Here is a 27,760-nt window from a genome sequence, read left to right on the forward strand (position 1 = left end):
TCTCAATCCTTTAACTTTTATTGAACGCCTGCACTTCCAGATTCCTAAATCGGGCCCAGGAATTACAATAGATGCCCACAGTTGCATGGTCTTCCCTTGCCACAACAGGTAGACACCATTAGAAGTATAAGCCACGTACCCTCCAGAGGGCAAGGCAAGGCATCTTCTTCAGGTGTCTCTGCCCTTGAAGTACACGCGTTCTGCTCTGCGGCGAAGCAGGACAGGGAGGACAGGGACCTGCACCCACGAAGAGAGCGGGCTCCCGAGGCCCGCGCGCCGCCGCCCATCACTCGTTGCTGAGCATGCCCGGTAAACGGCCCCAAGGCCGTGCCCGCGCGACCCCTCGCGCTCCCGTCTCAAGCGGGAGTAATGTGCCGGGACAGGACGAAACTGTATTTCCACCTTCTAGGCCGTGCCTGTTCCAGTCCAATTCTCCCTGAAAGACTGTCTGGTTCATCACCCGCTCAAGTGAAACCATAAAACTGCAAACCCTTCACTCCGCCGGCATCGCGCACCCGGACCGGAAGTGACGTTGACGTGCCCACGTAGTCCTGCCGGCGTATTCCCACCATGCCCTTCGCCTGCCGTTTCGTGGCGGGAACTGAGGCGACTTGTGGGGACAGCGGTGATCGTAAGTCCCCTGGGCCCATTATTCTCAGATTAGGTGACGGAGTTAAGACTTCGAGACCATCTCGTCCTTTTTATATCGCGGAAGCCTCAGGAACGAGCCCGCGGCAGTGACCTGCTCGGGAAGCCAGGCTAACTGGTGACAGGCTGGAGGAACTGCATGCCCGCTTCGCCTTCCTTACTCCTTTCCTTGATGTCCCTGTGAGGTCTGCCACCTCCTTCGGGGCCCCAGCTTAGCCGCCCTTTCATGCCCTGGCCGCGCCCTTTGGGGGTGAAATGGGGGTTCCGGACAGCGTCTTGCAGAGCCCGGCTTAGGGCTGTATTACTATTTAACAGCAGGAGGCAGGGATGGACTAATCCAATAACCTTATCAAAACCTTGGCTGTTTACAGATATTAAAAATTTATTGTATTTTGTTTTATTTTATTGAGCATATCCCCATATGCCAAGCACAGAACTATATATTTGCACACATTCTTTTATTTAACTCACTTGTGCTGTGGAATAGGCCTTAGCTGCTTTAACAGAAAAGGAAAACGGCTGTCATAGATGGTAATTCATTCACCAATTTTTTTTTTTTTTTGAGACAGAGTCTTGCTCCGTCGCCAGGCTGGAGTGCAGTGGCGCGATCTTGGCACACTGCAACCTCTGCCTCAGCCACCCGAGTAGCTGGGACTACAGGCGCGTGCCATCACGCCCAGCTAGTTTTTGTTTTTGTTTTTGTTTTGTATTTTAATAGAGACAGTGTTTCATTATGTTGGCTGGTCCTGACCGTGTGATCTACCCGCCTTGGCCTCCCAAAGTGCTGAGATTACAGGCGTGAGCCACCGCGCCCATCCCATTCACCAAGTATTATGGGTTATCTACCATGTTCCAGACACTGTTCTAGGCACCAGGGCATGTAGCAGTGAAAAACATAGAATTACTGGGGATTTTTCAGGCAAGTTAATGATGCTTTTTATCCCTGAAAACAGCCTGGAAGAATGTTTACCTCCATATTAGAAATAGTTACCTTCTGCCGTGCATGGTGGCTCACGCCTGTAATCCAAGCACTTTGGAGGCCAAGGCGGATGGATCACTAGAGGTCGGGAGTTGAAGAAATAGTTGCCTTCTGGGTGGGATTTTGTATTCATTTCTTAAATTCCTCATGCTTTCTGCTTTTTTTTTTTTTTTTTAATTAAGTGAGTGTGTTATCAGAAAAACAGCTGTTCCTATTTTAACAACAGAGTCGTTCCCTCCCCTCCCCACGCCCTGCCCCTGCCCGCCCCTTCCCTTCCCCACAGAAAGTCTCTGAAGGTAGGTAGGCATTAACTGTCATTAAAACAGGTCCAGGGCCAGGCACGGTGGCTCACACCTGTAATCCCAGCACTTCGGGAGGCTGGGGCAGGAGGATTACTTGAGCCCAGGAGTTCCAGATCAGCCTGAGCAACATGGTGAAACCCTGTCTCTATCAAACATTTAAAAACTTAGCCGGTTGCGGGCAGGTGGGTAGGCAGTAGTATGCACCTGTATTCCTAGCTACTGGTGAGGCTGAAATGGGAAGATCACAGGAGCCTGGGATGTCAAGGCTTCAGGGAGCCATGATTGCACCACTACACTCCATCCTGGGCAGAAGAGTGAGACCCTGTCTCAAAAAAAAAAAAAAAAAGTTGTGGGGAGTGGGTACTTGAGTGAATTCTGGCCCAAGGAAAGGAGTGAAGGTTCTCATTTGTGGTATGAGCCCAGCACCTTTAATTGTGGAAGAGTCCATTTCAGGCTTTGAGCTAAAGCTAGGCCCATGACTGAAAGAAACCATGGAGGCCCATGTGGCTTGGTCATTAGCAGCATCATATTTAACAATGCATTGGAAAGTCATTAAACATTTTTGTGACATAGGATCATTGTTCTGTAACTCCTGCACTAGAAATAGATTCTAATTTCCTTAAGGACTTTGACCGCTTTTCTGTCCTTATAGACCTCAGTACAGCACATTCAGAGTGGCGCAGGTCATGGGGTGATGTCCTTTGTTAAGGACACCTTTGCACAAGGCTAAGTGTGCTTTCAGGCTGTACTGTGTCTCCTTTTTTTGTTGTTTGTTTGTTTGAGACTAAGTCTTCCTCTGTCGCCCAGGCTAGAGTACAGTGGCGCCATCTCGTCTCACTGCAACCTCTGCCTCCAGGGTTAAGTGATTCTCTTGCGTAGGCCTCCCAGGTAGCTGGCCAGGCTGGTCTCAAACTCCTGAGTGATCCACCTGCCTCGGCCTCCCAAAGTACTTGTATTACAGGCTGAGCCACCGTGCCCAGCCTTCAGGCTGTACTTTCTCATAATTTTTCCCCCCTTTCCTGCGGTGCTGATTCTCATAATCGTTTCAAAAAAAGCTTTTTTTGTTTGTGTCTTGCACCTGACCAGGGTGAAGTAACCATGCAGGCATTTCTTAAAGGCACATCTATCAGCACCAAACCACCGCTGACCAAGGATCGTGGAGTAGCTGCCACTGCGGGAAGTAGTGGAGAGAACAAGAAAGCCAAACCTGTTCCCTGGGTGGAAAAATAGTAAGAACACTTGTGTCTTTGTTAAAATACTTAAGAAATTATCTCTCTAACCAATTCTGATCACTTTTTTTTTTAAGACAATTTCACACTGTCACCAAGGCTGGATTGCAATGGCGCGATCTCGGCTCACCACAACCTCCAACTCCTGGGTTCAAGCAATTCTCCTGCCTCAGCCTCCTGAGTAGCTGGGATTATAGGCATGCACCAGCATTCCTGGCTAATTTTGTATTTGTAGTAGAGATGGAGTTTCTCCATGTTGGTCAGGCTGGTCTCGAACTCCTGACCTCAAGTGATCCACCCATCTCGGCCTCCCAAAGTGCTGGTATTACAGGCGTGAGCCACCTCGCCTAATTGGTACTTTTTTTTTTTCAAATACAACTAACTTATGGGAGAAACTCTTTGTTCTTTAGTTGTTGGTTTTGAAAAAAAAAAAATCACACAGCTATGTAAGTCATAGAACCCTGGAACTAGAGTTACCTGAGAATAATTTAATTCCCTTATTTTGGAGATTAACTAATATGTCTACAAGTAGAGGCTTCCATTTTAGGGTCTGGGATACACAAATGAAGAAAACAAAAATTTCTGTAAGCTGTCTATGACTACTTGATCAGGAGTTCTACTTAAATCCAAATATGTAATCTGTTCTCCCTTTCCATTACAATAGGTGGAAATTATTATTGTTATTGAGATGGAGTCTTACTCTGTCACTTAGGCTGGAGTGCAGTGTTGCAATCTCAACTCACTGCAACCTCCACCTCCCGGGTTCAAGCTATTCTCCTGCCTCAGCCTCCCGAATAGCTGGGATTACAGGCACCCACCACCATACCTGGATAATTTTTTGTATTTTTAGTAGAGACGGCCTGTTGATCAGGCTGATCTCGAACTCCTGACCTCAAGTGATCCACCTGCCTCCGCCTCCCAAAGTGCTGGGATTACATGCATGAGCCACTGCATCCAGTTCTGGAAATTGAGTTTTGGTTAGCTCATACATTTTTGTTCAAACAACACTTGAATTGGCATTTAAATTGTCAGTCAGCACTTGGCGCGGTGGCTTATGCCTGTAATCCTATAATTCCAGCAATTTGGGAGGCCTAAGTGGGAGGATCACTTGAGGCCAGGAGTTCCAGACTAGCCTGCCCAACATGGCGAAACCCCCTCTCTACTAAAAAAAAAAATTAGCCAGGCATGTTGGCAGGCACCTGTAATCCCAGCTACTGGGGAGGCTGAGGCACAAGAATCACTTGAACCTGGGAGGCAGGCAGAGGTTGCAGTGAGCTGAGATCACGCCACTGCAATACATTCTGGGTGACAGAGAGAGACTGTCTCAAATAAATAAAGTTGTCGGTCAGCTAAGTGATATTACCACAAGTAATTGTCACCATTGGTTGGATGTAGCCTTCGTTATTACCAAGGTTTACTGATTGCTTAAAGGTCAAGTAAGGCCCCATATGTGTTTTTTGGTTGGTTGGTTTTCCGTTTTTTTGAGATGGAGCCTCGCTTTGCCGCCTAGGCTGGAGTGCGGTGGCATGATCTCAGCCAAGCAACCTCTGCCTCTCGGGTTCAAGTGATTCTCCCAAGTAGCTGGAACTACAGGCATGTGCCACCACGCTTGGCTAATTTTTTTGTATTTTTAGTAGAGACAGGATTTTACCATGTTGATCAGGCTGGTCCCCAACTCTGGCCTCAGGTGATCTGCCCTCCTCGGCCTCCCAAACTGCTGGGATTATAGGCGTGAGGCACCACATCCGACTCCCTCATATGTTTTGTTTGGCACTAGTAAAGTTCATGAAAATCTAGATTTTTACATTAAATTATTTGGAGGAGGGTCTGGATTTTCCGCTTCTCAGGAGATCAGGCAACACTGGAGACAGGTTCTCACATGACAACAATTATATGGACTGTGTACTGCTTCTCCTTTTGGAAGGGTCGTGTGTTCCTCAGTTTGCCATGGTCCCTACTATATCTTGCCTTATTCTCTGCCTTCCTCACTCTTGTTATCTGCTTAATCCCCGGTATTTGAATATAAGACTCTGCTTTATAACATATACTAGAAAAACATCATAATTCCTACCTAGTGTTAACTTGATTTATCAGAAAAGTATAGATCAAAGAATTTTTGATTAGTTAACTAAGCACAAAGCCTAATCTTAGGGTTGGGAGTATAACTTTGTTATAGCGTCTCTTAAAAATCAGTGATGTGATATGAAAATATTATACTTCCTATTGGTTAAACTTGTTTTTATTAGCCCTCAATGAAGTGAATAGATCTTCATTGTTTTGTGCAGTTTGATTATGGAAAAAATTGGCATTAACTAGTTAATAACATACTAAGTATATATGTAACTACATTAACCAAAATAGTTACCTATCCTAAGGTTACTAAATAGTTTTCCCTTTTCAGCTTAGGTTCATGATCTTATTTTGTCAAAATATAATAATGGGTTTTTTTGTTTGTTTTTTGTTTTTTGTTTTTTTGAGATAATTTGGCTCTGTCGCCCAGGCTGAAGTGCAGTGGCACAATCTCAGCTCACTGCAATTCTGCCTCCTGGGTTCAAATGATTCTTCTGCCTCAGCCTTCCGTGTAGCTGGGACTACAGGCATGTGCCACCATGCCTGGCTAATTTTTTTTTTTTTTTGAATTTTTAGTACGGATGGGGTTTCACCATGTTCACCAATCTGGTCTCAAACTCCTAACCTCAGGTGATCTGCCTGCCTTGGCCTCCCAAAGTGCTGGCATTACAGGCATGAACTGCCATGTTTGGCCAATAATAATGCTTTCTAAGCAAAGTGTTCATTTTAATTTTTCTTTTTTTTTTTTTTTTTTGAAGCGGAGTTTTATTTTTTTTGTTAGGAAGGGGGACAATGGCACAATCTCAGCTCACCGCAACCTCTGCCTCCCGGGTTCAAGAGATTCTGCTGCCTCAGCCTCCCAAGTAGCTGGGATTACAGGCGTGCACCACCACTTGCAGCTAATTTTGAATTTTTAGTAGAGATGGGGTTTCTTCGTGTTGGTCAGGCTGGTCTTGAACTCCTGACCTCAGGTGATCCACCCACCTTGACTTCCCAAAGTGCTGGAATTAGAGGTGTGAGCTGTAGCGCCTGGTCCCACTTTAATTTTTAGTTAGTGTTTGCAGGATGTAAAATAAAATCCTTTTGCTTAATTTTTGTGGGTATAGCAGATATAAGCAATTCAGATAGGAAGTAAAACATTATTTCACTCTTTCAGAATGTGTTCGCTTAATGGTAAAAATAAATGGGATTTCCACCTATTCCAATTATGAGAAAGTTTCTCATTTCATTGCTGATGTTTGAGAATTGTCATTGGTATTTTAGTAGGAGGAACACTTGAGACTTTTCTGTGGCTACTATAATATACTAAATAAATCTTTCCTCCTTCCCACCCCACAAGTCGCCCAAAATGTGTGGATGAAGTTGCTTTCCAGGAAGAAGTGGTTGCAGTGCTAAAAAAGTCTTTAGAAGGAGCCGATGTGAGTAGCAAATGCTGTTGAATGTCATTGGGATGTTTAAGATTTAACTTATTTACCTTCTTCCTCCCTTTATAACTTCTAGCCCTCATTAAATATCATGCTGTATATACAGTAGGTCCTTGATAATATTTGTACAATGATTATTAGTTCAACTATGTATTGAGCATCTCCTATTTAATCTTACATGGGATTGTTACATAGTGTTCAAATAAAAGTCTTTGAACAAGACACACTATGCCCCTTTTTTCATGGGGTTTTTTTTTTTTTTTGAATTAATTGAGATGAAGTGTTGCTCTGCAACCCAGGCTGGAGTGCAGTGGCACGATCTTGGCTCCCTGTAACCTCTGCCTCCCGGGTACAAGTGATTCTCCTGCCTCAGCCGCCTGAGTAGCTGGAATTACAGGTGTGCACCACCATGCCCCGCTAATTTTTTGTATTTTTAGTAGAGACAGTTTCACCATGTTGGTTCAGGCTGGTCTGGAACTCCTGACCTCATGATCTGTCTACCTCAGCGTCCCAAAGTGCTGGGATTACAAGCATGAGCCACCACGCTCAGCTTCGTGGGTTTTTATTGATGGGGAAAGATAGAATAAACAAGTAAACCAAATAAATAATTATAGATAGTATTATATGCTATAAAGAAGAGCCGGAGATTCCTCTAAAGTATAATTGCTTACCTAACTTTAGGATTTGGATTTACCTATAATACAAAAAAAAAAATCAAGCTTTGAACTCTGCTTGTAGCACTCTCTTCTGCTGTGATATGGGGGATAAAATATCCGTGAATAACTTGCATTGTAAATTATTCTGAGGTAAGATAAATCCATGTGAAGAATTAGCAACTTAATGTTGTGTTATGATGAATACCCAAAGTGCTTTAACAGCTTAGCAAAGTGGAGAAGTGGGATGTGATTTTTGCATTATTTTCAAGATTTGCTCCCTTTTCCTCAAACTGACTGCTTTTAATTAGAGGTTCTTTTGGGTTTTGCTGCCATCATTCTCTTACTGAAATTTTATTACTACAGTACACATTTTCAAAGAAGTTAAATTTACAAAACCATTTAGAATCTTTTTCTTTACCAGTATGTGTTTTGATTTGATTCGTATACTCTTATACCTTTTAGGCTGGGCAGGGTGGCTCATGCCTGTAATCCCAGCGCTTCAGGAGGCCAAGATAGGAGGATCACTTGAGGTCAGGAGTTCGAGAACAGCCTGGTCAACATGATGAAACCCCCATCTCTACCAAAAATTACAAAAAGTAGCCAGGCTTGCTGGTGCACACCTGTAGTCCCAGCTACCCAGGAGGCTAAAGCCGGAGAATCACTTGAACCTGGAAGGCGGAGGTTGCAGTGAGCCAAGATCGTACCACTGCACTCCAGCCTGGGTAACAGAGTGAGACTCTGGTCTCAAAAATAAATAAATAAATAATAAAAAATAAATAACACAAATATTCTTATACCTTTTAATTTTATAAATAGTGTACCATTTTATTTTTTTATATATTCTGCTTGCCTATCTTGGTAACAGTATATACATTTCAATTGCAATTGCATAGTAATTTCACAGATTTTAAATTGATATTGCAGGACAATAAATATGTAATTTAATTACTAGTATCTTCAGCAAATGTAGTTTTTTGTTTTTTGTTTTTTTTAATTGAGACAGAGTTTTGCTCTGTCTCCCAATCTGGAGTGCAGTGGCCTGATCTCAGCTCCCTGCAGTCTCTGCCTCCCAGGCTCAAGTGATCATCCCACCTTCACCTCCCAAGTAGCTGGGACTACAGGCACACACTACCACACCCAGCTCCTTTTTGTATTTTTAGTAGAGACGATGTTTCACCATGATGGCCAGGCTGGTCTCGAACTCCTGGCCTCAAGTGACCTGCCTGCTTTGGCCTCCTAAAATGCTGGGATTACAGGTGTGAGCCACCATGCCCAGCCTAAGATCTAGTTCTTGACTTTATGCCTTCTAATTTATGAGGCTGAAGTAAGAACTTCAGTTTAATGTTTTGTGCATCTTTTCAGACTAAGTTTTGTAAAGAGGTGAAATAGTTGTTTTAATTAAAAAGAGTAAAGGAAAACAATTCATTCAATTTACTTTGAAAAGTTTTAAAGAATTATAAGATGATAATTTTTTCCAAAATTGATTTTAAGAACTGGTATTCCACATACAGTTCTTGAACATACTAAATATATTAGACTGGTATGTAATGTAAGGTTTAATAATTTTACCCTGTTTCCAAGAATTTAAATTATTGTATCTAATAGTTACCTGGTTGAATTGTTACATTGTTAAGGTATGCCCAGATCAAAATAATAGTTATAGACCTTAATTACTAAGAAGGCTAGGTGGCTTTTTGTGTTTTGTTTTTAATTTAGGAAACTCATAGATTGTACCTTAAGCTATATGTTATGAATGTAATAGTAATAGTCTTCTAATTAACTTGTCTGAGTGTTGCTTTATTCATTTATTTGGCCAATACTGACTACTGTAGTAGATGCTAGGATACAGATGTGAATAGAATAAGGTTCTTGGTCTTTTAATGAAGTAAACAGACATTTCACAATTAAACCCTGCAATTAAATAAATAACAATAAACCAATGCAAAATGCAACAAAGACTAATGAGAGAATAAGAAAGGAGACCTGCTTTAGATTGAATGATTTCTGATTTGTAATGCATTAGGAGTTGGCCAGGCAGAAAGAAGAGGATCAGACTCCAGGTCATGGGAACAACATGTTCAGGCCAAAAAGTGCCAAGTTGTTAGAGGCCTTGGTAAGCTAGAGCCTGGAAGGTGAAGGAGATGGTAGGCAGACCATGAAAGTCCTTTAGGCTGTGGTAAAAAGCTGGGGTTTTTTTTTTGTTTGCTTTGTATTTCTAAGTGGAGTGCAAAGCCAGTGAATAGTTTTAAGTAGCAAGCAGAGTGGTGTCTGATTTGGATGAAGAATGAATGGACAGGAAGAGGGAGGGTTAGGCAAGAGTGGAAACAAACTCTAATGCCTTGTTTCCTGTGTACAGTGATTTCCTTATGTGAAAGGACACACTGAAGAATGTACGGTTTCATAACAGAGCTCATTAGAATTTATTAATTCTAATAAAGACACTCATTAATCTTCACCACAGATCAGTTACCTGCTTAATAGGAGCCAGACTAGCTATATAAGTTATGAAAGAAGGTAGCTAGTTATTTAATCTTATCCTTTCCTCTTCTAATGAATTCTCCCTGCTACATGCAAGCATCCTTACAGAGTACATAATTTTTTGTTAATATTTCTGTTCTTGGTACTTCTGCTCATTTAGAGCCCTAATTGTATCTTTTTTAGTCCTTTTTCTTCAGTTTTGGCCAAATCTCATTACTCTCTTGGTCTGCTTCCCCTTTGAAGCAGCTGACATTTTATGCAATATAAAATCTTACCTAATATTGAGTGTAGAGGTGGGATAGGAAACTGAGATTCCCTTTAGAAATAAAAGGTTTCTCATTCCAGCTTTGAAAATTTCTAAGTGGATTAGCTATAGAGCAAGCATAAATATTAGTTCAGTTACAAGATTAAAAAGATACTTTGGGGCCGGACATGGTAGCTCACGCCTGTAATCTCAGCACTTTGGGAGGCGGAGGCAGGCGGATCACCTGAGGTCAGGAGTTCTAGACCAGCCTGGCCAACATGGTGAAACCTGTCTTAAACAAATAAATAAATAAATAAGATACTTTGGGAAAAAAGGGATAGTATATGAAAAAGCAGGATTTAGATCTGCCAGTACTATGATACCAGTTATCTTAAGAAATCTTTATAGTTGCCTTATTCCACAGACATTTTTTCAGTCATCCTTTTTATCTGTTTGTGCTAGAATACCATTTAAACTAAAATTTAAACTAAAATTTAATTTCTACAGCTCCCTAATCTCTTGTTTTACGGGCCACCTGGAACTGGAAAAACATCCACTATTTTGGCAGCAGCTAGAGAACTCTTTGGGTACGTTGAAATCAGTCTCTTTTTAATTTTTTTTAAGATCTGACACCAAAATTCTCTGACACTGCTTTTTTTCCCTCTAAGAATTTACATTGAGTTTTTCTGTAGGATTGTTTTCTTTTTAATTCTGAATTTTAAAAATCCCATGAGCCCATTTTGTTCCTCTGACACTCCCCTGAAGAAATTAGCTTGCCTGCATCTTTTGTAACCTCCATTCTGAACCTTGTTCGAGTGGTAGCCTATGATTTTTTCCATCACTTCCTTTAAATTTTCCATTATAATTTTGGAGTCCAAAGGGCCCAGCTTAATCTCCAATTGTGCTGATAGTTTTATCATCCTTTTTTTTTTTTTTTTTTTTTTTGAGGCGGAGTCTTGCTCTGTCACGAGGCTGGATTGCAGTGTCGCGATCTCGGCTCACTGCAACCTTTGCCTTCTGGGTTCAAGCGATTCTCCTGCCTCAGCCTCCCGAGCAGCTAGGACTACAGGCACGCACCACCACGCCCAGCTACTTTTTTGTACTTTTAGTAGAGATGGGGTTTCACCATGTTGGCCAGGATGGTATCGATCTCTTGACCTCATGATCCTCCCACCTTGGCCTCCCAGTGTGCTGGGATTACTGGCGTGAGCCACCGCGCCCAGCCTCACCCTCTTAATGATTATGTTCGCATCTGTGTGACCAAGTGGTAGAATCTGCTGTATCTGATGGTATTGTTTACACCATCCATTCTTTAGTTCCTTCTGCTCTGGACTTCCTAGGCTCAGACTCTGGAGTGGCTAAGCCAGCTCTTTTCCCCCAGGTCTCCTGAGTGTAAGCAGAGTAGGTGGTACACCAGAAAATCTTCATGCAAGTCATCTTCTTAGGTTCCTCTTCCTAGACTGACTATCTTGGTTTAACCAGCCATTTTAGAGGAGCCCTTTACCTAGAGTTGAAAGATGTGTAGTGGGCCAGGTGCGGTGGCTCACGCCTGTAATCTCAGCACTTTGGGAGGCCGAGGCGGGCGTATCACAAGGTCAGGAGATCGAGACCATCCTGACCAACATGGTGAAACCCCGTCTCTACTAAAAATACAAAAATTAGCTGGGCGTGGTGGCGCGTGCCTGTAATCCCAGCTACTCGGGAGGCTGAGGCAGGAAAATTGCTTGAACCCAGGAGGCGGAGGTTGCAGTGAGCCGAGATTGCGCCACTGCACTCCAGTCTGGCGCCTGGTGACGGAGTGAGACTCTGTCTCAAAAAAAAAAAAAAAAGATGTGTAGTGGGCCAGGCCTGATATACATGAAACATGCACACACATATCAAAGGCCTTCTTGAGTTTATCCAGAATGAATATCGAGCATACAACCAATGGAAATACCTGAAATCCTACATAAGAAAATAGGCCGGGCACAGTGGCTCATGCCTGTAAACTCAGCACTTTGGGAGACTGAGGTGGGCAGATCACCTGAGGTCAGGAGTTCAGACCAGCATGGCCAACATGTCAAAACCCCATCTCTACTAAAAATATAAAACTTAGCTGGGCGTGGTGGCATGCGCCTGTAGTCCCAGCTACTCAGGAGGCTAAGGCAGGAGAATCGCTTGAACCTGGGAGGCAGAGGTTGCAGTGAATCCAGATCACGCCACTGCACTCCAGCCTGGGTGACAGAGCAAGACTCTGTCTCAAAAAAAAGAAAATAGATAGATGCCCCTGAAGTCACCAAAGGTATAAGGATAATTGGTTATGTCAAATGGAAAAGACAAAGGGAGAAGCTGCTATGCACCTAATAATTTTATTTGACAGCAACTTTTGATTCTCAGTAAAATTATGAAAGAGCTTTTTTTGATTCTCAGTAAAATTATGAAAGATCTCACAACTCAGTGAGATAGAACCAATCCATATCAGCCTTAGCAGTTGTTTATTACTTAGTCAGTCCAGATTATGTAACTTTTTCTATATCCTTTATAAAATAATGTTTGTCTTTAAAGAACTTACTTTAACAGTGAATTCCATATTTAATGTTGTGTTTTAAAATAGAAAATACATGCATGTAAATGTTTATGTTCATAAGCATCCTTAGGATATCATCCTGATTAGGAAAAATAGAGATGAAGCTCAATCACAACTCTTGATTTTTATTTAAAAGTTGTGTGTGTGTGTAAAAGACTAGAGGGAAGTTTCAAAACAGTGCTTTGACAGCGTGCCAGTTGTTTTTGTTTATTTTATTTTGATTTCTCAGATTTCTCTACAGTAAGCATATATTACTTTTAGTATATGCTTTTACTTTTTATTAAAACTGACTTTTAAAAACTGTTCATGTTTTAATCTATTAATTTTCCTTAATCCAGTAAATTTCCTTATAGCAAACTACCCTATGGAAATAATTTAAAATGTGCTATATTGTAACATTATTTAAGATGATAACGTTTAAAACTATCTAGATGGTAACAATAGAAGAGTGCTAAGTAAATGATGGTACAGTCATAGGATAGAACATCATATGACTATTAAAATGGCATTTACAGTGGTTTTGATAATATGCCAAGATACTTATTATAAATGCAAAGTGGAAAATTGATTTAAAATTTCATATGTGGGGCCAGGTGTGGTGCCTCACACCTGTAATCCCAACATTTTGGGAGGCCAAGGTGAAAGGATCACTTGAGACCAGTCTGTTCAACATAGTGAGTCCCTGCTTCTACAAAAAGAAAAAAAAATTAACCAGATGTGATGGCATGTGCCTATAGTCCCAGCTAGTTGAGAAGCTAAGGTGGGAGGATAACTTGAGCCCAGGAGCTCAAGGCTTCAGTGAGCCATGATCATGCCACTGTTCTCCAGCCTGGGTGCAGAGCGAGACCCTGTCTCCAAAACATAAAAAGAAAAGGCATTTTATATGTTATGTTATAATATCTACATTTTTTTAAATGCATGGAAAAAAGCCAAAATGTTAACTGCAGCACTCTGCAGAAGAGAGAATACAAACATGATTGTGTGCCTTATATCCATACTGTTTACTAGGTGGATTTTAAACATGGAAAGTGTGCAAATGTTAAAATGTGATTTAAGCTTAGGTTACTTGTATGCTCTATGTTTCATACTTGTTTCATTTTGAGATAGGCCTGAACTTTTTCGATTAAGAGTGCTCGAGTTAAATGCATCTGATGAACGTGGAATACAAGTAGTTCGAGAGAAAGTGAAAAATTTTGCTCAGTTAACTGTGTCAGGAAGTCGTTCAGAGTAAGTAAATTTGCCCTTCCTTCTCCATAGCATGTATTATTTTAAATATGTGTTTCTGCCATCGCTTCTCAGCCTTTTGGTTAAGATCAAGTGTATTTCTGCCAAATTGTCAACTCCCTTTTCATGTTAGATCATATTTATATCTAATTTTTTTAAGCCCGAAAATGACTTTCTCTGGTAATAATTAAATTGTTTAGCCATCGAAGGTTTTTACTGAGATTTTTGTCTAAGGAACATTTATTAATGGAATTCCTTAGTTTGGTATGAAACTGTACCTAATGATCAGAATCCTCATTTTTGCAGTTGTCTTAGGGAAATAAGTATACCCCTCCTTCTGTCAGATACCTTGAGCTCCATTGTTTATTTCATAGTTGGGATGACCATATAAGTTCTTGCCCAAACCGTGACACTTTTGGAGTGAAAGAAGATATTAATAATTAAAATAAGATTAGGCCAGGCGCAGTGGCTCACACCTGTAATCCCAGCACATTGGGAGGCCAAGGCGGGCAGATCACCTGAGGTCAGGAGTTCAAGACCAGTCTGACCAACATGGTGAAACCCCGTCTCTACTAAAAATACAAAATTAGCCGGGTGTGGTGGCGCGTGCCTGTAATCCCAGCTACCTGGGAGGCTGAGGCGGGAGAATCACTTGAACCCAAGAGGCAGAGGTTGCGGTGAGCCGAGATTGCGCCATTGCCCTCCAGCCTGGGCAACAAGAGTGAAACTCCATCTCAAAAAAAAAAAAAAAGGACTATCCTGCCTGAGGTTAACAGGGATTTAATCAACTGCTTATACTCCTTAGGTGGCAAAGGTCCACGATTACATTGGTGGTACCTAGACATGTATGTAAATTTGACATGAGTACATTTCAAAATTTGTGAATGACTCATTTTTAATATCCACCTTGAATTGATGGTACAGTCAGTCATAACCTCTCTAGGTACTAGTACCTAGAGAGGTTATGAGAATAACCTAGAGAGGTTATTTTGTGTGAAATGAAGACTGGGATGTGGACTAAGAGACTCTGAGATCCCATCTACCATTAATACTTGAAATCTGTTTTCTTGATATAATTTTCATACAATTATGTTAATGCCACTTATGTTGGGAGAAAAATTTTTTTTCTTTTCTTTTTTTTCTCTATTCAATGACTCGGTTCCAATGAACGGAGAAAAATTTTAATGGCAGATTACCAAAAATCAATGTACACAACATAATAACCCTCAAGATGGGAGAAAATATTTACAAATCATATATCTAAAAAGGTACTTATATCTAGAACATATGAAGAACTTTAAAAACTCAGTAATAAAAACAAATAACCCAATTAAAAATGGGCAAAGGATCTGCATAGACATTTCTCCAAAGAATATATGCATGTCTAATAAGCACATTAGAAGATGCTCATCGACATCATTAGCCATTTGGGAAATGAAAGTCAAAACCACAATGAAATACTATGTAACTCCCACTAGGATGGCTGTGATAAAAAATACAGAAAATAACAAGCATTGACAAGGATGTGGAGAAATGATAAGCCTCATACATTGCTGGTTGGAATGTAAAATGGTACAGCCTACTGGAAAACATACCTGCTCAAAAACATGTAAACAAATGTTCAGGCTGGGCGTGGTGGCTCAGGCCTGTAATCCCAACACTTTGGGAGGCCGAGGCGGGGGGATCACGAGGTCAAGAGATGGAGACCATCCTGGCCAACAAGGTGAAACCCCGTCTCTACTAAAAGCACAAAATATTAGCCGGTCGTGGTGGTACATGCCTGTAGTCCCAGCTACTCGGGAGGCTGAGGCAGGAGAATTGCTTGAAACTGGAAAACGGAAGTTGCAGTGAGCCAGGATCACACTGCATTCCAGCCTGGCGATAGAGCGAGACTCTGTCTCCAAAAAAAAAAAAAAAATGTTCGTAGCAGCATTATTCCTAATAGCCAAAACATGGAAACAACCCAGATGTCCAGCTGATTAATATATGAATAAATATGATATATCCATTTGCCATAGTATTTGACAATACAAAGGAATGAAGCAAACACATGCTACAACATGGATGAACCTTTAAAATATTATGTTAAGTGGGCTGGGCATGGTGACTGACGCCTATAATCCCAGTACTTTGGGAGGCCGAGGTGGGTGGATCACCTGAGGTCAGGAGTTTGAGACCAACCAGCCTGGCCAACCTGGCAAAACCCTGTCTCTTTAAAAAAATATATTAAGTGGGCCGGGCGCGGTGGCTCAAGCCTGTAATCCCAGCACTGTGGGAGGCCGAGGCAGGTGGATCACGAGGTCAAGAGATCGAGACCATCCTGGTCAACACGGTGAAACCCCGTCTCTACTTAAACTACAAAAAAAAAATTAGCTGGGCATGGTGGCGCGTGCCTGTAATCCCAGCTACTCAGGAGGCTGAGGCAGGAGAATTGCCTGAACCCGGGAGGCGGAGGTTGCGGTGAGCCGAGATCGCGCCATTGCACTCCAGCCTGGGTAACAAGAGCGAAACTCAGTCTCAACAAAAAAAAAAAAAAAAAAAAAATATATATATATATATATATATATATTAAGTGAAAGAAGTCAGCCACAAAGACCGCATATTGCATGGTTCCATTCATATAATGTCCAGAATAGGCAGTTCTATAGAGACGAAGTAAACTAATGATTGCCTAGAGCTGGGAAGGATCGGGGGAGGAAGAGTAACTCTTAATAGGTCCAAAGTTTCTTTTAGAACATAAAATACTCTAAAATTAGATTGTAGTAATGGTTGCACAACTTTATGAATATACAGAACAACACTGAATCATATGACTTAAATGGGTGAATTGTATGATATGTATATATTTCAACAAAGCTGTTAAAGCCAATATACATACTAATGTTCAACTCCTGTGTGTTTCTCTGAATCAGTGGGAAGCCATGTCCACCTTTTAAGATTGTAATCCTGGATGAAGCAGATTCTATGACCTCAGCTGCTCAGGCAGCTTTAAGACGTACCATGGAGAAGGAGTCTAAAACCACCCGATTCTGTCTTATCTGTAACTATGTCAGTCGGTATGTATATTGTCCTGAAGATAGATGCTAGGCAGCCTTATTTTGATAACCCAGTTAGAGAAAAGAAATTTAAATTATCCAAGGCTACATTATTTTTCCTCCATCAAATTGTGATTTGTTCTTGATAAAAATGGGTTCTTTTGGGGAAATTTTTCTTTAGACACCAACTTGGTTTTTCTCATCTTCCACAGCATAATCGAACCCCTGACTTCAAGATGTTCAAAATTCCGCTTCAAGCCTCTGTCAGATAAAATTCAACAGCAGCGATTACTAGACATTGCTGAGAAGGAAAATGTCAAAATTAGCGATGAGGTAATTACTAATTATTACAATTATTAGGGTTCCTAATTCCTTCCATTAATGCATATAAAGAGGACCTGAGTTAAATGTGTTGCCTCAGTCCTGATGCCAGTTCTTCAGACAAACTTAAGCTAAAGGAGCAACAGTTGAAATGTCTAGGAATTACAAGGTTTAGCCTTTCTGTTACTTTTTGAGTTAATTCTCTGTTAATATTTCAGAGACCCACAACTGAGGTGGATTTCATACATATAATGCAAATTCTGCAACATAAATCTCTGCGTGATGACCAGATTTTAGTCTTCTAGCTAATACTTCAGTACTTCCCTAAAATTGATAGAAGCATAAGGCCCTTATTCATTATAACAGAATTTAACCATAATTTGAATTTGCTTTATGTGAGCAAGAAAATGGGATGAATATGGAACATTTTTTCATCTCTGCAAATTTCTTTCAGAAGCAAGAGATCTCTACTTTTCCATTGTGCTGATGTTGTCTCCATAACTTCTGCCCCTGTAGGACTGATCATGTTCCCTCCCAAAACAGAAATGTTTTTTTCTCATTAACTCTAGACTAAAACATAGAGTTTTCACTTTTATTAAACATTTTATTTTTTGAGACAGAGTCTCGCTCTGTCGCCCAGGCTGGAGTACAGTGGCGTGATCTCGGCTCACTGCATCCTCCACCTCCTGGGTTCAAGAGATTCTCCTGCTTCAGCCTCCCGAGTAGCTGGGACTACAGGCGTGTGCCACCACGCCGGGCTAATCTTTTGTATTTTTAGTAGAGACGGAGTTTCACCGCGTTAGCCAGGATGGTCTGGAGCTCCTGACCTCATGATCCGCCTGCCTCGGCCTTTCAAAGTGCTGGGATTACAGGCGTGAGCCATGGCACCCAGCCTCTATTAAAACATTTTTAAATTAAAGTCATAAATCCTTAATTGACCTTCATAGGTTAAGAACAACTCTTTTCTCTTCAGGGAATAGCTTATCTTGTTAAGGTGTCAGAAGGAGACTTAAGAAAAGCCATTACGTTTCTTCAAAGTGCTACTCGATTAACAGGTGGAAAGGAGATCACAGAGAAAGTGATTACAGACATTGCTGGGGTAAGAGTACTGGATATTCTGAACTTCTTTTTAGTTGGCTTTTTTTGTGACTTTTAGGAAATTTTCATCCAGCTAATACTGAATGTTTAGCATGTGCCAAGTACTGCACTAGGAAGTATAAGGGAACAGCCTGGGAGTATCAGAGTGTTTTCAGGTGAGGAGATAGCACTGACTTTTCAGATTGTCAGGCATGTAATAGACAAAAGGACACTTTCAGTTCCTCTATTTTATTTATTTATTTATTTGAGATGGAGTCTTGCTCTATCGCTCAGACTTGAGTGCAGTGACACAATACCAGCTCACTGCAACCTTCGCCTCTTGGGTTTAAGCGATTCTCCTGCCTCAGCCTCTCTAGTAGCTGGGATTACAGGTACCTGCCACCACATCTGGCTAATTTTTGTATTTTTAGTAGAGATGGCATTTCACCATGTTGACCAGGTTGGTCTTGAACTTCTGACCTCAGGTGATCTGTGTGTCCGCCCCCTTCCAGCTTGGCCTCCCAAAGTGCTGGGATTGCAGGTGGGAGCCACCGCGCCTGGCCTTCAGTTTTTAGATTTTATAAGAGATGCTTTTCTTTGGCAGTTAAATCAGTTTTAGCAGATGTCCTGTTCTTATACATGAAAACTATTTTGCCAGTTGTATATAAACAAAAGGCGTATCCAACTTACAGTAACATTAAAGAAAATGGAACACTCCGTCTTTGGATACCCATGTCAAAACTCATCTCAGAATCACTACTACTTACAAATTTAAGATTAATGGTAATCCTCTTTAATTTTTGGATATTGTAGACTTTTTAAACCAATATCATTAGTGACATTTTTACTTGGCAAAAATTTTAGAAAGGGCACTTCACCGTTCTCAGGGAAAGAGAAATCAGTCTCTTTGGCTATCTTGGTCACTGTTCTGAGGAATTATTATAGTCACTGGGGGAAACCTTAATGTTCATCCACTGACCAGAAGCTGTAATAAATAATCCACTTGTGCCCAAACCTGGGAGATTGTTTCATATACTTCACAAAGCAGCCATGAAAGGGCTTTAGCACAGCTAGCTGTTATCACCTTGGTTGCTTAGTAACTGGAGTTACTCTAGCCCTCCTTTCTCATTCTCCCAGTGCCTTCTCAACTTTGCACCATGATCAAGACATTAGCTAGGTATTCCAAGTGTGGAAGATGGGACTGGCGGCAGGGAGGCGAATTAGCAGTCTGTCTAGTCTTACCCAACGTTCCATTACCTAGGTAATACCAGCTGAGAAAATCGATGGAGTATTTGCTGCCTGTCAGAGCGGCTCTTTCGACAAACTAGAAGCTGTGGTCAAGGTAAAATCAGCTTACTAACTTTTGGGAAAGGAGTATTGTTATCGTACCAAAGAAATTTTTTTTAATTATAGGACTTAATAGATGAGGGTCATGCAGCAACTCAGCTCGTCAATCAACTCCACGATGTGGTTGTAGAAAATGACTTATCTGATAAACAGAAGTCCATTATTACAGAAAGACTTGCTGTAAGTAGGTACTTTGCACATGTCAATGAAACATTTGTACCTGAAGGATGCTAATTTGAGTTTCTCTTGCAGGAAGTTGACAAATGCCTAGCAGATGGTGCTGATGAACATTTACAACTGATCAGCCTTTGTGCAACTGTGATGCAGCAGTTATCTCAGAACTGTTAATGAATAAGATACTGGATTTTTTTTTTTTGCAAATGGGGGAATGTAAAAATAAAATGACCAAAAGCACCTTTAAAGTGAATATACAATTTATTTAACATTCAAACTTCATTAAGACATGTGCAATATGGCAATTTTACTGGGGATTAAACCCTACCTAGGATGATTGCTTGCTGGGGTTTAGCAACAGGGTCCAGTTCACACTTAGCACTAATTAAATACTTTATTGAATAAATACAATACCAAACAAAATGCAGTCAAATGCTTTCTAAAAAAATTTTAAAGGCCTTTCTACTCAGGCTAATGACAAACACAATAAAGGCAGATATGCTAGTTTAACATAATTGGCTGATTTTATACAGCACTTATATCTTTTAGTCCACAAGTATATTATTAAATGATAGAGAACATCTAATACAACCATTTCTACAGAACTAGGAAATAAATTTCTAAGAAAGAAAGATTTTACAGACCCCATCTTTTATACCCACCCCAACAGTCTAACTCTAAAGAGGATAAAGCCAATGACTTTCCTCACAAGAGCTCACGACTAATGTCGCTTTGCTATCAAAATCTGTATTTCTGATCCGTTATGAGCATTGAGACAAGATTCAAATATTCCCAAAGAAGCACAATGCACGTTGTGATCGCCTATTCAGCAACAGCGAGCACTGCATCCAAAACTCTCATCCCAGGAATTAAATAAGATCAGCCACATTCATGGGCATCTCCTCCACTGTAGTATTGTAGAAAGTCTCAATGTCACGAAGAATCCTCTTGTCTTCTTCGGTAACAAAGTTTATAGCCACACCTTTCCTCCCAAATCGACCCCCTCTGCCAATTCTGTGTAAGAAAAAAGAAACAGTAGTCAGAATGTTACTTCTCATGTGATTTATAAACTACTGAACATGAGGATCCACTTGTTAACCATCAGCTGCTGTTTACTTATCAAGGTTACAGTTCGTGCTTCTAACTGGAGCACTAGCTGCTAATATCTAGAGAAAAAAATCTTCCTTTGCAGTTAGTGCCAAAAGGATTCAAGGCTTGTCTGGCTGCAAAATGAGATTTTATCAGGCATCTTGAGCATTATTACAAAGCAGATGACAAGTATTGTGTTTGGGGTAGTGAAATTAAAGCCCATACCAAAGTGGGCCAGCCAAGAGCAGGTGTCAGCCTGGGACAGATGTAAACACCAGGAATAAAACAAAGAGCAGTTATGTAATCCATTTCGACGCACCTCTGGAACTGTAAACTGTAAACAAATGCTGCAATGGTTAACTATTTTCTAAAACTTACTTTTTTCCAGTGGGAAAACAATTATTTGGTATGGTAACCCAAACTTATCACTGCTTTTTTGCTCAGTTTCACACGTTGTAACTCAAATTACTCAAAACGTGTTTAACCTCTAAAACAGCTACCTTCCATGTTAGAAACCAGACAATACAAACCACCTAATAAGAAAGGTTCCCTAATAGAAGTACTAATACACAAAATGCCTTAGCTGGAACAACTTAATCAAATAATCATGACAAAAGAAAAACAAATATAAATACCGACTCGCTCTTTATTCAAACAGTGTGCTGTTTCGCTTATGATTCCACGTCCTAAATTACGTCAACGCCGTTTCTGAGTGCCATCTCGTCATCAACTGCTGCTATCGACTCCTGTATTTTTTAAAAAGTCTTTTTTTACATCATATAACAAAGTACAATTCAATTTATTTAGGGATAAAGCCACTATAACTAAACCAGGGTTCACTCAAATTGCTATCAGGCGACATCACGAAAATCCCAACTATAGAAAAATCACCAAGAAAAAGCACATGAACACAAGAACATCACTAAAAGCTCAAGCATAAGCTAAGACCAACAATTGTGGAAAAAAAAAAAAAAACAACCTATACCCACAATCTGGGCAATGTTTACAAGTTTTCCCACTTTGTTCTCTTCGGCCTTCCCTAGTACAAATTTAATTACATCTTACAGAACACTATTGACTTTACTCAGTCTATTCCTTGATTTGACGTTACCCTTTCATACAAATCGCATTAGAAAAATGAAATTTTTTTCAATACAGCCAAGATGCTGGCTTCTCACCTGTGAATATAGTTTTCACGATTGGTAGGTAGATCATAATTTATAACCAAAGACACTTGTTGCACATCAATCCCACGAGCCTGAAACACAATGGCGTTATGTTAAAAATTACAATTCAAAAAACTGGACACCTGTGTAATGTAGGCCACAAAATAGTAGCGAACTATAATAAGTGGTATAGCCCACTGTGGAGTGTGGCCTTTTATTCTTCCAAATAGCCCAAGCTGGTAAAGGTTACTTAATAATAAACCTTCCCCCAAAAAAGTTAACTTTTGGTAGATTTTTCAGAAGCATTGAGACTTACCAACAAGTCAGTAGTTATCAGAACACGGCTTGACCCCGATCGGAATTCCCTCATGATAACATCTCTCTCCTTCTGGTCCATGTCACCATGCTGCAAATTAATAAACCTTAATTCAAGAATCACCAGTCAGGTCAGTACTTAATTCTAATTAACATGTATGAGACCAAGCGTCCCTGGCTGCTACAAGGAGAACAGCAGACAGGTATAGTTAAGAAACAACGTTATTTTGAGCAGGGGGAACGACAACACAGCACTTAACAGCTATATTGTAGTCTAAATCCTGCTTTAGTGGAAATCTAGACATTTTAATTTAGAAAACCTCTTACCAGAGCAGAAACTGTGAAGTCTCTGGCATGCATTTTCTCAGTCAGCCAGTCCACCTTGCGCCTTGTATTGAGAAAAATAACAGCCTGCGTAATGGTCAGTGTCTCATACAAGTCACAAAGTGTATCCAACTTCCATTCCTATATTTAGAAGAGTAAAGTTAACAGCCATTTAGTTTCCAACTTTCTTCAGTTAAAAATTCATTCTGGCCCCAGTTCAAATCCAGGTGCCCCCATCCCCAATGTTTAAAAAAAAAAATCACTCTGGCCCAGGTATGGTAGCTTATACCTGTACTCCCAGCAGTTTGGGAAGTAGGTGGATCACTTGAGCCCAGGAAGTTCCAGACCACCCTGGGTAAGATAGTGAAACCCTGTCTCCACCAAAAATAGCAAAATTAGCCAGTCTCGTAATACAGAAATTTTAGAAATTAAATTCATTCTGTAGGTCTAATGAGCTATTGCACCAAATCTTAAGACAAAGGACACTGGACATTAAGAAAGAGGTCCACCCGAGTCTTTACAATCTAGTGCTGTTACTTTTCTTCTTGTGTGTACTCTGCTAGCATTATTGCAAAAACCAAGATACAGTCCTAGTATCTGCAATTTTAGCACAGTGCTTATACAAGAAGGTAAAATAACATCTAACAATCAGACAGTTACCTCTCTCTCAACATTAATATAAAACTGTTTGATTCCTTCAAGGGTCAATTCTTCCTTTTTCACCAGAATTCGAATGGGATCTCTCATGAATTTTTTGGTCACTTCCAACACATCAGTTGGCATTGTGGCAGAAAGCAACACAACCTTAAAAAGAGACAATTATGTTGAAGCACAACTTACACAGTAATACCCAAAGAAAAACGTTTGAAGCCAGGCATCTTTCTTACTATGGAATGTAGTTAAGACAGAAATGGGGGAATGATAATGAAACATGTCAGATGTGTTTTAACAGTACCTGCCTTAAACCACATCTCTACCTTTAAGAGAGGAGTAAAATAATCCTTACCTGAATACTTGTATTTAGTTTTTGGAAAATCTCATAGATTTGATCCTTAAACCCACGACTCAACATTTCATCTGCTTCATCCAAAACAAACATTTTGATCCATTTTGGAGCTGTTAGAAAAAATCCGTATGTCATTTCTAGATCTACTCAGTGATAGTATGACTTTTCAACTATGTAACAGTTAAAAAAAAATCATACATTTAAATACTTACAAAGATATCTTCTGTTTAACATATCAAACACTCTCCCAGGTGTACCAACAACAATATGTGGTGCTTCAGCCTGCAGTTTTTGCATTTCATTTCGAACATTTGTTCCACCAATGCAGGCATGGCAAGTTGCTCCCATATAGTCTCCAAGTGCCAGAATTACCTTTTGGATCTAAAAACCAAGGCTTAATTATTATCCTGCAGAATTCCAGGATCAGACTAATTTTTAAAGCATAATGGCAAATATAATCTGGTCTGCCAACAGCTTTTATGCATGCACAGCACAAATCTACTTCCAAGCTTAAAATGCAGACTGACCTAACTGCTTCAATGTAAAATTCCCTTAAGTCTTTCTTGTGCCTTGTCAGACTTGGGATGCTGTTACCCTACACATCAGCTAGACAACTCAAGAATAACATTTCCTACATTACACTTCACTGTGTGTAGGAAGGAATACATAGTGAAATACATGTTCTGTAATTACAGCTAGGGCAAATGTTGACTTTTTTCTTCCCCAGAGGGTATTGTGCCCTACATAATCTTGACCTCAATAAAGCCTACAGCTTTATTAGGAAGGTTTACTTCAAAGCCAATATAGCAGTGAGCTTTGAAAACATAGCATGCAACAGATGCATCACAAACTACGGAGACAGTCAAATGGTAACATGTCACTGCAGTTTTCATGTTGCACAACTGCATTCAAACTTAAAAAATTGGGACAGATCTAGTACATCCAGAGAGCTTCAGATTCTCAATCTATTCGTATACAATCCTACAAACCATACCTGCATACCCAGTTCTTTTAAAAAACTTTCAACAAAAACTCCCTGCATGCATGGACAATTAAATGGAGGGATCTGGTAGGACCAATTTATACTAAGTTTTAAATTCTTCACAGTTGTGAAACCTGAAACCTATGCAACACGCAAGCAGTTTTTTTGAACTACACTATCAATACCTGTTGAGCCAGTTCTCTGGTGGGGGCCAATACTAGTGCTTGGGTCTCCTTGAACTCAATCTCCAACTGTTGCAGGATGGAAATAGCAAATGTGGCTGTCTTGCCAGTACCTGACTGAGCTTGAGCAATCACATCATACCCTAAAAAAAGTAGGATACACATTTACCGATCCCACATCAAATTGTCACTTCTACTTCACACCATGTATTCCATTTGGAACATGAATTATGCCCAAATAATCAAGTGATCAGCAATGAGTATTCTCTTCATTTCAGGTCAGTCCCGAAAGATGATTGCCATCATTTCACTTTAAGGAATACAAACAGGTGCTAGTCCCCCAGAGGTTACTTTCCCTTTCATAGTTCAGATCTATGTAAAAACAAAAATTCATTTCCTAAAAATGCCGAAGTTTCTTTTACCTTTAATACAGGGAATAATAGCTCTCTGCTGAATAGCGGAAGGCTTCTCAAAACCGTAAGCATAGATGCCCCGAAGAAGAGACTCCTTTAAATTCATATCATCAAAGTTATCAACAATCTCATTCCAGTTGCTCTGTAAGTTAGAAAAAAATAATGCACGCATAAATGAGATGAACACACTCACCTTTTCAAAGCTTCAAGATCCAAAACCGTTTCTTACCTCGATGACACCATCGGGGTCCATTCCCTCTGGGCCGCCATGTTCTCTGCTGACAATAACACTGCAGTCAGACATCATCCCTTCCAAGCCTCCGTAACTGCATCTTAAAGGGATAGCCCTTTGCAACCCGTCTCCGCACGTTACCCTTCCGTGCCCGAGCTAAAGGAGCCGCTGCAGGGCCAATACCACACTGTGCGCCTTTCTAAAGGTTGGGAAAGCAGCCCCCAAGGCTCGAGCGCAGAGCGCTCCCGTTTTGGCGGCGGAGCGTCTCGCGAGAGCTCCGCGCGCTGAGCTCCGCCCCCAACAATGCGCAAGCTGAGTGATTGACGCGGGCGGAGCGGCCCGGCGAAGGCGAAGCCAACGGTTCGCCGGCGCCAGTGCCGGTGCCGTCCCGTCGCCTCCGCGCGGTGGCGAGTGCAGACCGCTGCCTCCAACCCTCCGCCAACGAAAGCCTAGGACCCCCAAGTCGTACGGTTGACCGAAAATAAAGGTTCAGGTCCTAGTTACAATGTACCGAACGCGACTGCGCCATGGCTTTTTGCTGCTTGTTTGCTGTCCTCTACACTGGGAGAGGAAGCAGCTGAAATTGTCATGTCTTAGGGAGGAAAAACGCCCTTTGGCCAGTTTCCGAACCCTCGTCCTGTCTCCCCACAATCCGGGCCCTACCCATCATGGAAGCTTCGGGAAGGGCACAGGGGTGCTATACCCCAAGGAAGCGTCCACCAATTTTTAGTTTCTTGTCTCCGTGCCATCCACTATCACCTCCCCTGGTGCCCTATGAACTTCACTACAGACCGCGACCGCCAACAGAGCGCCATACCTGTTATAATCCGCGGAGCCACCAGACATGATCCGATAAACCCACTCAGCGCCCGACTGAAAAGACAGCACCACCGCGCCACCCGTTTTTTATAGGCTCGTGGCCGGAACCCGTTTCTCGCGGAGGAATTTTCTCACCGTGCTGCGGCCAGCCACAAAATTGTGATCCTGGGGTCATTACTTCGGATAAAATCCTAAGCAAGTCGGTAGGAAAATCCAAATGTGGTAATTTCTAGATATTACAGGGTCGCAGGAACTCCTAGGGCCCAGGGTTGGGTTGGGACTCTTTGCCTCGCGGCGGAAGAATATCGCTGCAGCGTTACTCAAACGCCGCGCTCCCCTCCCGCCCTGCTCCTACGGGGTTTCCGCGTCCCTGACGCAGAGGCGGGCCAAAGGAGCCCAGCTGGAGCCGGAGGCGGAAGCCCTAGGCGCTGCTCGCCGGGCTATCGGGGCTTCCCGCGGGCGAGGGGTCCCGGTTCTCTGCTGGCTGCCGGTGCTCGGGTGAGGGAGGGGAATTCTGCTATTCCGCTTGCTCCCACTGCTGTTTAATTTGACAATGAAGACCTGCCTGGCGTCTAGCCTGACGTTAACATCCATTCAGCTCTCGGAAACGTAAAATTCCTGCTAGGGAAAATGTCGGCCACCCAGCGAGTCCCGGAAAGTCCGGTTTACCGGTACATTTTGCAGCACGAGGAAAAAAAATGGAGTGTCATTTGCAGATGCCTCTGGAAGAGCCGATTCTATTCTCATATCGCTTCCGGTGTTTCGTTCTCTTTTTTTAAAAGAAAGCTGATTTTAACCTAACAGGTGTGAAGAATGCCTAAAAAAATCAAACTTTTGCAAATGGATAGAAGCTAAGGAGCAGTAATTTTCCTTGGAACGCACGAATTTTAATGGACGCTTTGGCAGCTACAGCTCTGTGCCGCTTTGGGACTACATCGGTTTTGATTCCGTCTGGATTGGTCATTTTGTTAAAAGGCTTTGAGTTTTGATTGCCAATATATAGTGAAATGTTGATTTATTGAAATTCAGAGCTATATCCTCGCTGCTAAACTGCACGGGTCTTTAAGCTCCAGATGTTTTCAATTAGCCCCATCTCAGGTCCGTCGGTAAAAATAAAAAACAATGTATATAGTCATTTAACTTTAAGTTACAATCCTACCTATGGTGCAAAATATCATCGAGACTATCAGGAAACATTTTCTTATTAATTCAGAAGGCCAACTTAAAGGATCATTACTAGTTGACTCGATTTTCTATATTATAGAAGATAGTGGTTCTAAATACTGCTTTTTTAATACAAAAATTATTTATTGTGCTAGGAAGTGAGACAAAGACTAAGTATACCGAGACGGCAAAGTGGGCCTAGCCGTCAGTCTAGTGGTGCTGCCCCTCATTCATCCCTGTCATGTTTGAAATCCAGACTTGAAGTGATGCCAGACATATTCTGAGAATGATGGT

The 27,760-nt window shown here is 41.4% G+C and overlaps 2 protein-coding genes, 2 long non-coding RNA genes and 4 other non-coding genes across 12 annotated transcripts in view; 3 read left to right on the forward strand and 5 right to left on the reverse strand.

Moving 5' to 3' along the window:
* The first annotated feature begins 344 nt into the window (after positions 1-344).
* On the forward strand, positions 345-20,222 carry RFC4 (replication factor C subunit 4). Of its 2 annotated transcripts, none has more exons than XM_032298320.1 (11): positions 345-631; positions 3,016-3,158; positions 6,568-6,646; positions 10,538-10,617; positions 13,704-13,823; positions 16,733-16,876; positions 17,068-17,188; positions 18,150-18,275; positions 19,515-19,595; positions 19,667-19,780; positions 19,853-20,222. In XM_032298320.1, the coding sequence occupies exons 2-11, from the start codon at positions 3,028-3,030 to the stop codon at positions 19,946-19,948; spliced, it is 1,092 nt and encodes a 363-aa protein (XP_032154211.1). In that variant the 5' UTR covers positions 345-631; positions 3,016-3,027; the 3' UTR covers positions 19,949-20,222. The 2 variants fall into 2 exon arrangements, with proteins under 2 accessions (XP_032154211.1, XP_032154212.1); XM_032298321.1 differs by having other exon boundaries at positions 560-833; positions 19,853-20,014.
* On the forward strand, positions 11,182-11,981 carry LOC116564896. The gene is made up of 2 exons (XR_004275153.1): positions 11,182-11,563; positions 11,877-11,981. It is a non-coding gene; the product is annotated as an uncharacterized LOC116564896 (long non-coding RNA).
* On the reverse strand, positions 20,017-27,760 carry EIF4A2 (eukaryotic translation initiation factor 4A2). Of its 4 annotated transcripts, none has more exons than XR_004275151.1 (12): positions 26,301-26,406; positions 25,481-25,529; positions 25,261-25,393; positions 24,842-24,981; positions 23,887-24,055; positions 23,675-23,784; positions 23,329-23,472; positions 22,672-22,809; positions 22,346-22,435; positions 22,042-22,121; positions 21,503-21,609; positions 20,017-20,788 (listed from the first exon to the last, which is right to left on the reverse strand). XR_004275151.1 is itself a non-coding variant. In XM_032298319.1 (11 exons), exons 1-11 carry the CDS (start codon positions 26,327-26,329, stop codon positions 20,644-20,646), a joined length of 1,224 nt encoding a protein of 407 aa, XP_032154210.1. In that variant the 5' UTR covers positions 26,330-27,760; the 3' UTR covers positions 20,017-20,643. The 4 variants fall into 4 exon arrangements, 2 of the variants coding, with proteins under 2 accessions (XP_032154210.1, XP_032154209.1); XR_004275150.1 differs by having other exon boundaries at positions 21,499-21,609; XM_032298319.1 differs by lacking the exon at positions 21,503-21,609 and having other exon boundaries at positions 25,481-25,526; positions 26,301-27,760.
* Positions 22,179-22,320, reverse strand: LOC116565082. Its single transcript, XR_004275242.1, has one exon. It is a non-coding gene; the product is annotated as a small nucleolar RNA SNORA4 (small nucleolar RNA).
* On the reverse strand, positions 22,499-22,631 carry LOC116565077. Its single transcript, XR_004275238.1, has one exon. It is a non-coding gene; the product is annotated as a small nucleolar RNA SNORA63 (small nucleolar RNA).
* Positions 23,122-23,299, reverse strand: LOC116565095. The gene has a single exon (XR_004275252.1). It is a non-coding gene; the product is annotated as a small nucleolar RNA SNORA81 (small nucleolar RNA).
* On the reverse strand, positions 25,083-25,151 carry LOC116565098. The gene has a single exon (XR_004275254.1). It is a non-coding gene; the product is annotated as a small nucleolar RNA SNORD2 (small nucleolar RNA).
* LOC116565043 overlaps positions 26,332-27,760 on the forward strand; it is a gene marked incomplete at its 5' end in the record, with an annotated part of 36,912 nt that continues 35,483 nt past the window's right edge. Inside the window, one exon of the long non-coding RNA XR_004275224.1 lies at positions 26,332-26,446. This is a non-coding gene — a long non-coding RNA (uncharacterized LOC116565043). The remainder of the gene's footprint in view (positions 26,447-27,760) is intronic.

This window comes from Sapajus apella, unplaced genomic scaffold (assembly GCF_009761245.1).
Source record: "Sapajus apella isolate SASKATOON/1434 unplaced genomic scaffold, GSC_monkey_1.0 scaffold38, whole genome shotgun sequence".
Lineage (NCBI taxonomy): Eukaryota > Metazoa > Chordata > Mammalia > Primates > Cebidae > Sapajus > Sapajus apella.

Coding starts and splice junctions, on each gene's coding strand:
- EIF4A2 (XM_032298318.1), bottom strand. CDS start 26,329: ATGTCTGGTGGCTCCGCGGATTATAACAG. Junction 25,394..25,480: donor ACCCCGATGGTGTCATCGAG/GTAAGAAACGGT, acceptor TCTAACTTACAG/AGCAACTGGAATGAGATTGT. Junction 23,473..23,674: donor AACTAAATACAAGTATTCAG/GTAAGGATTATT, acceptor TCTCTTTTTAAG/GTTGTGTTGCTTTCTGCCAC.
- RFC4 (XM_032298320.1), top strand. CDS start 3,028: ATGCAGGCATTTCTTAAAGGCACATCTATCAGCACCAAACCACCGCTG. Junction 10,618..13,703: donor GCAGCTAGAGAACTCTTTGG/GTACGTTGAAAT, acceptor ATTTTGAGATAG/GCCTGAACTTTTTCGATTAA. Junction 19,596..19,666: donor AACTAGAAGCTGTGGTCAAG/GTAAAATCAGCT, acceptor TTTTAATTATAG/GACTTAATAGATGAGGGTCA.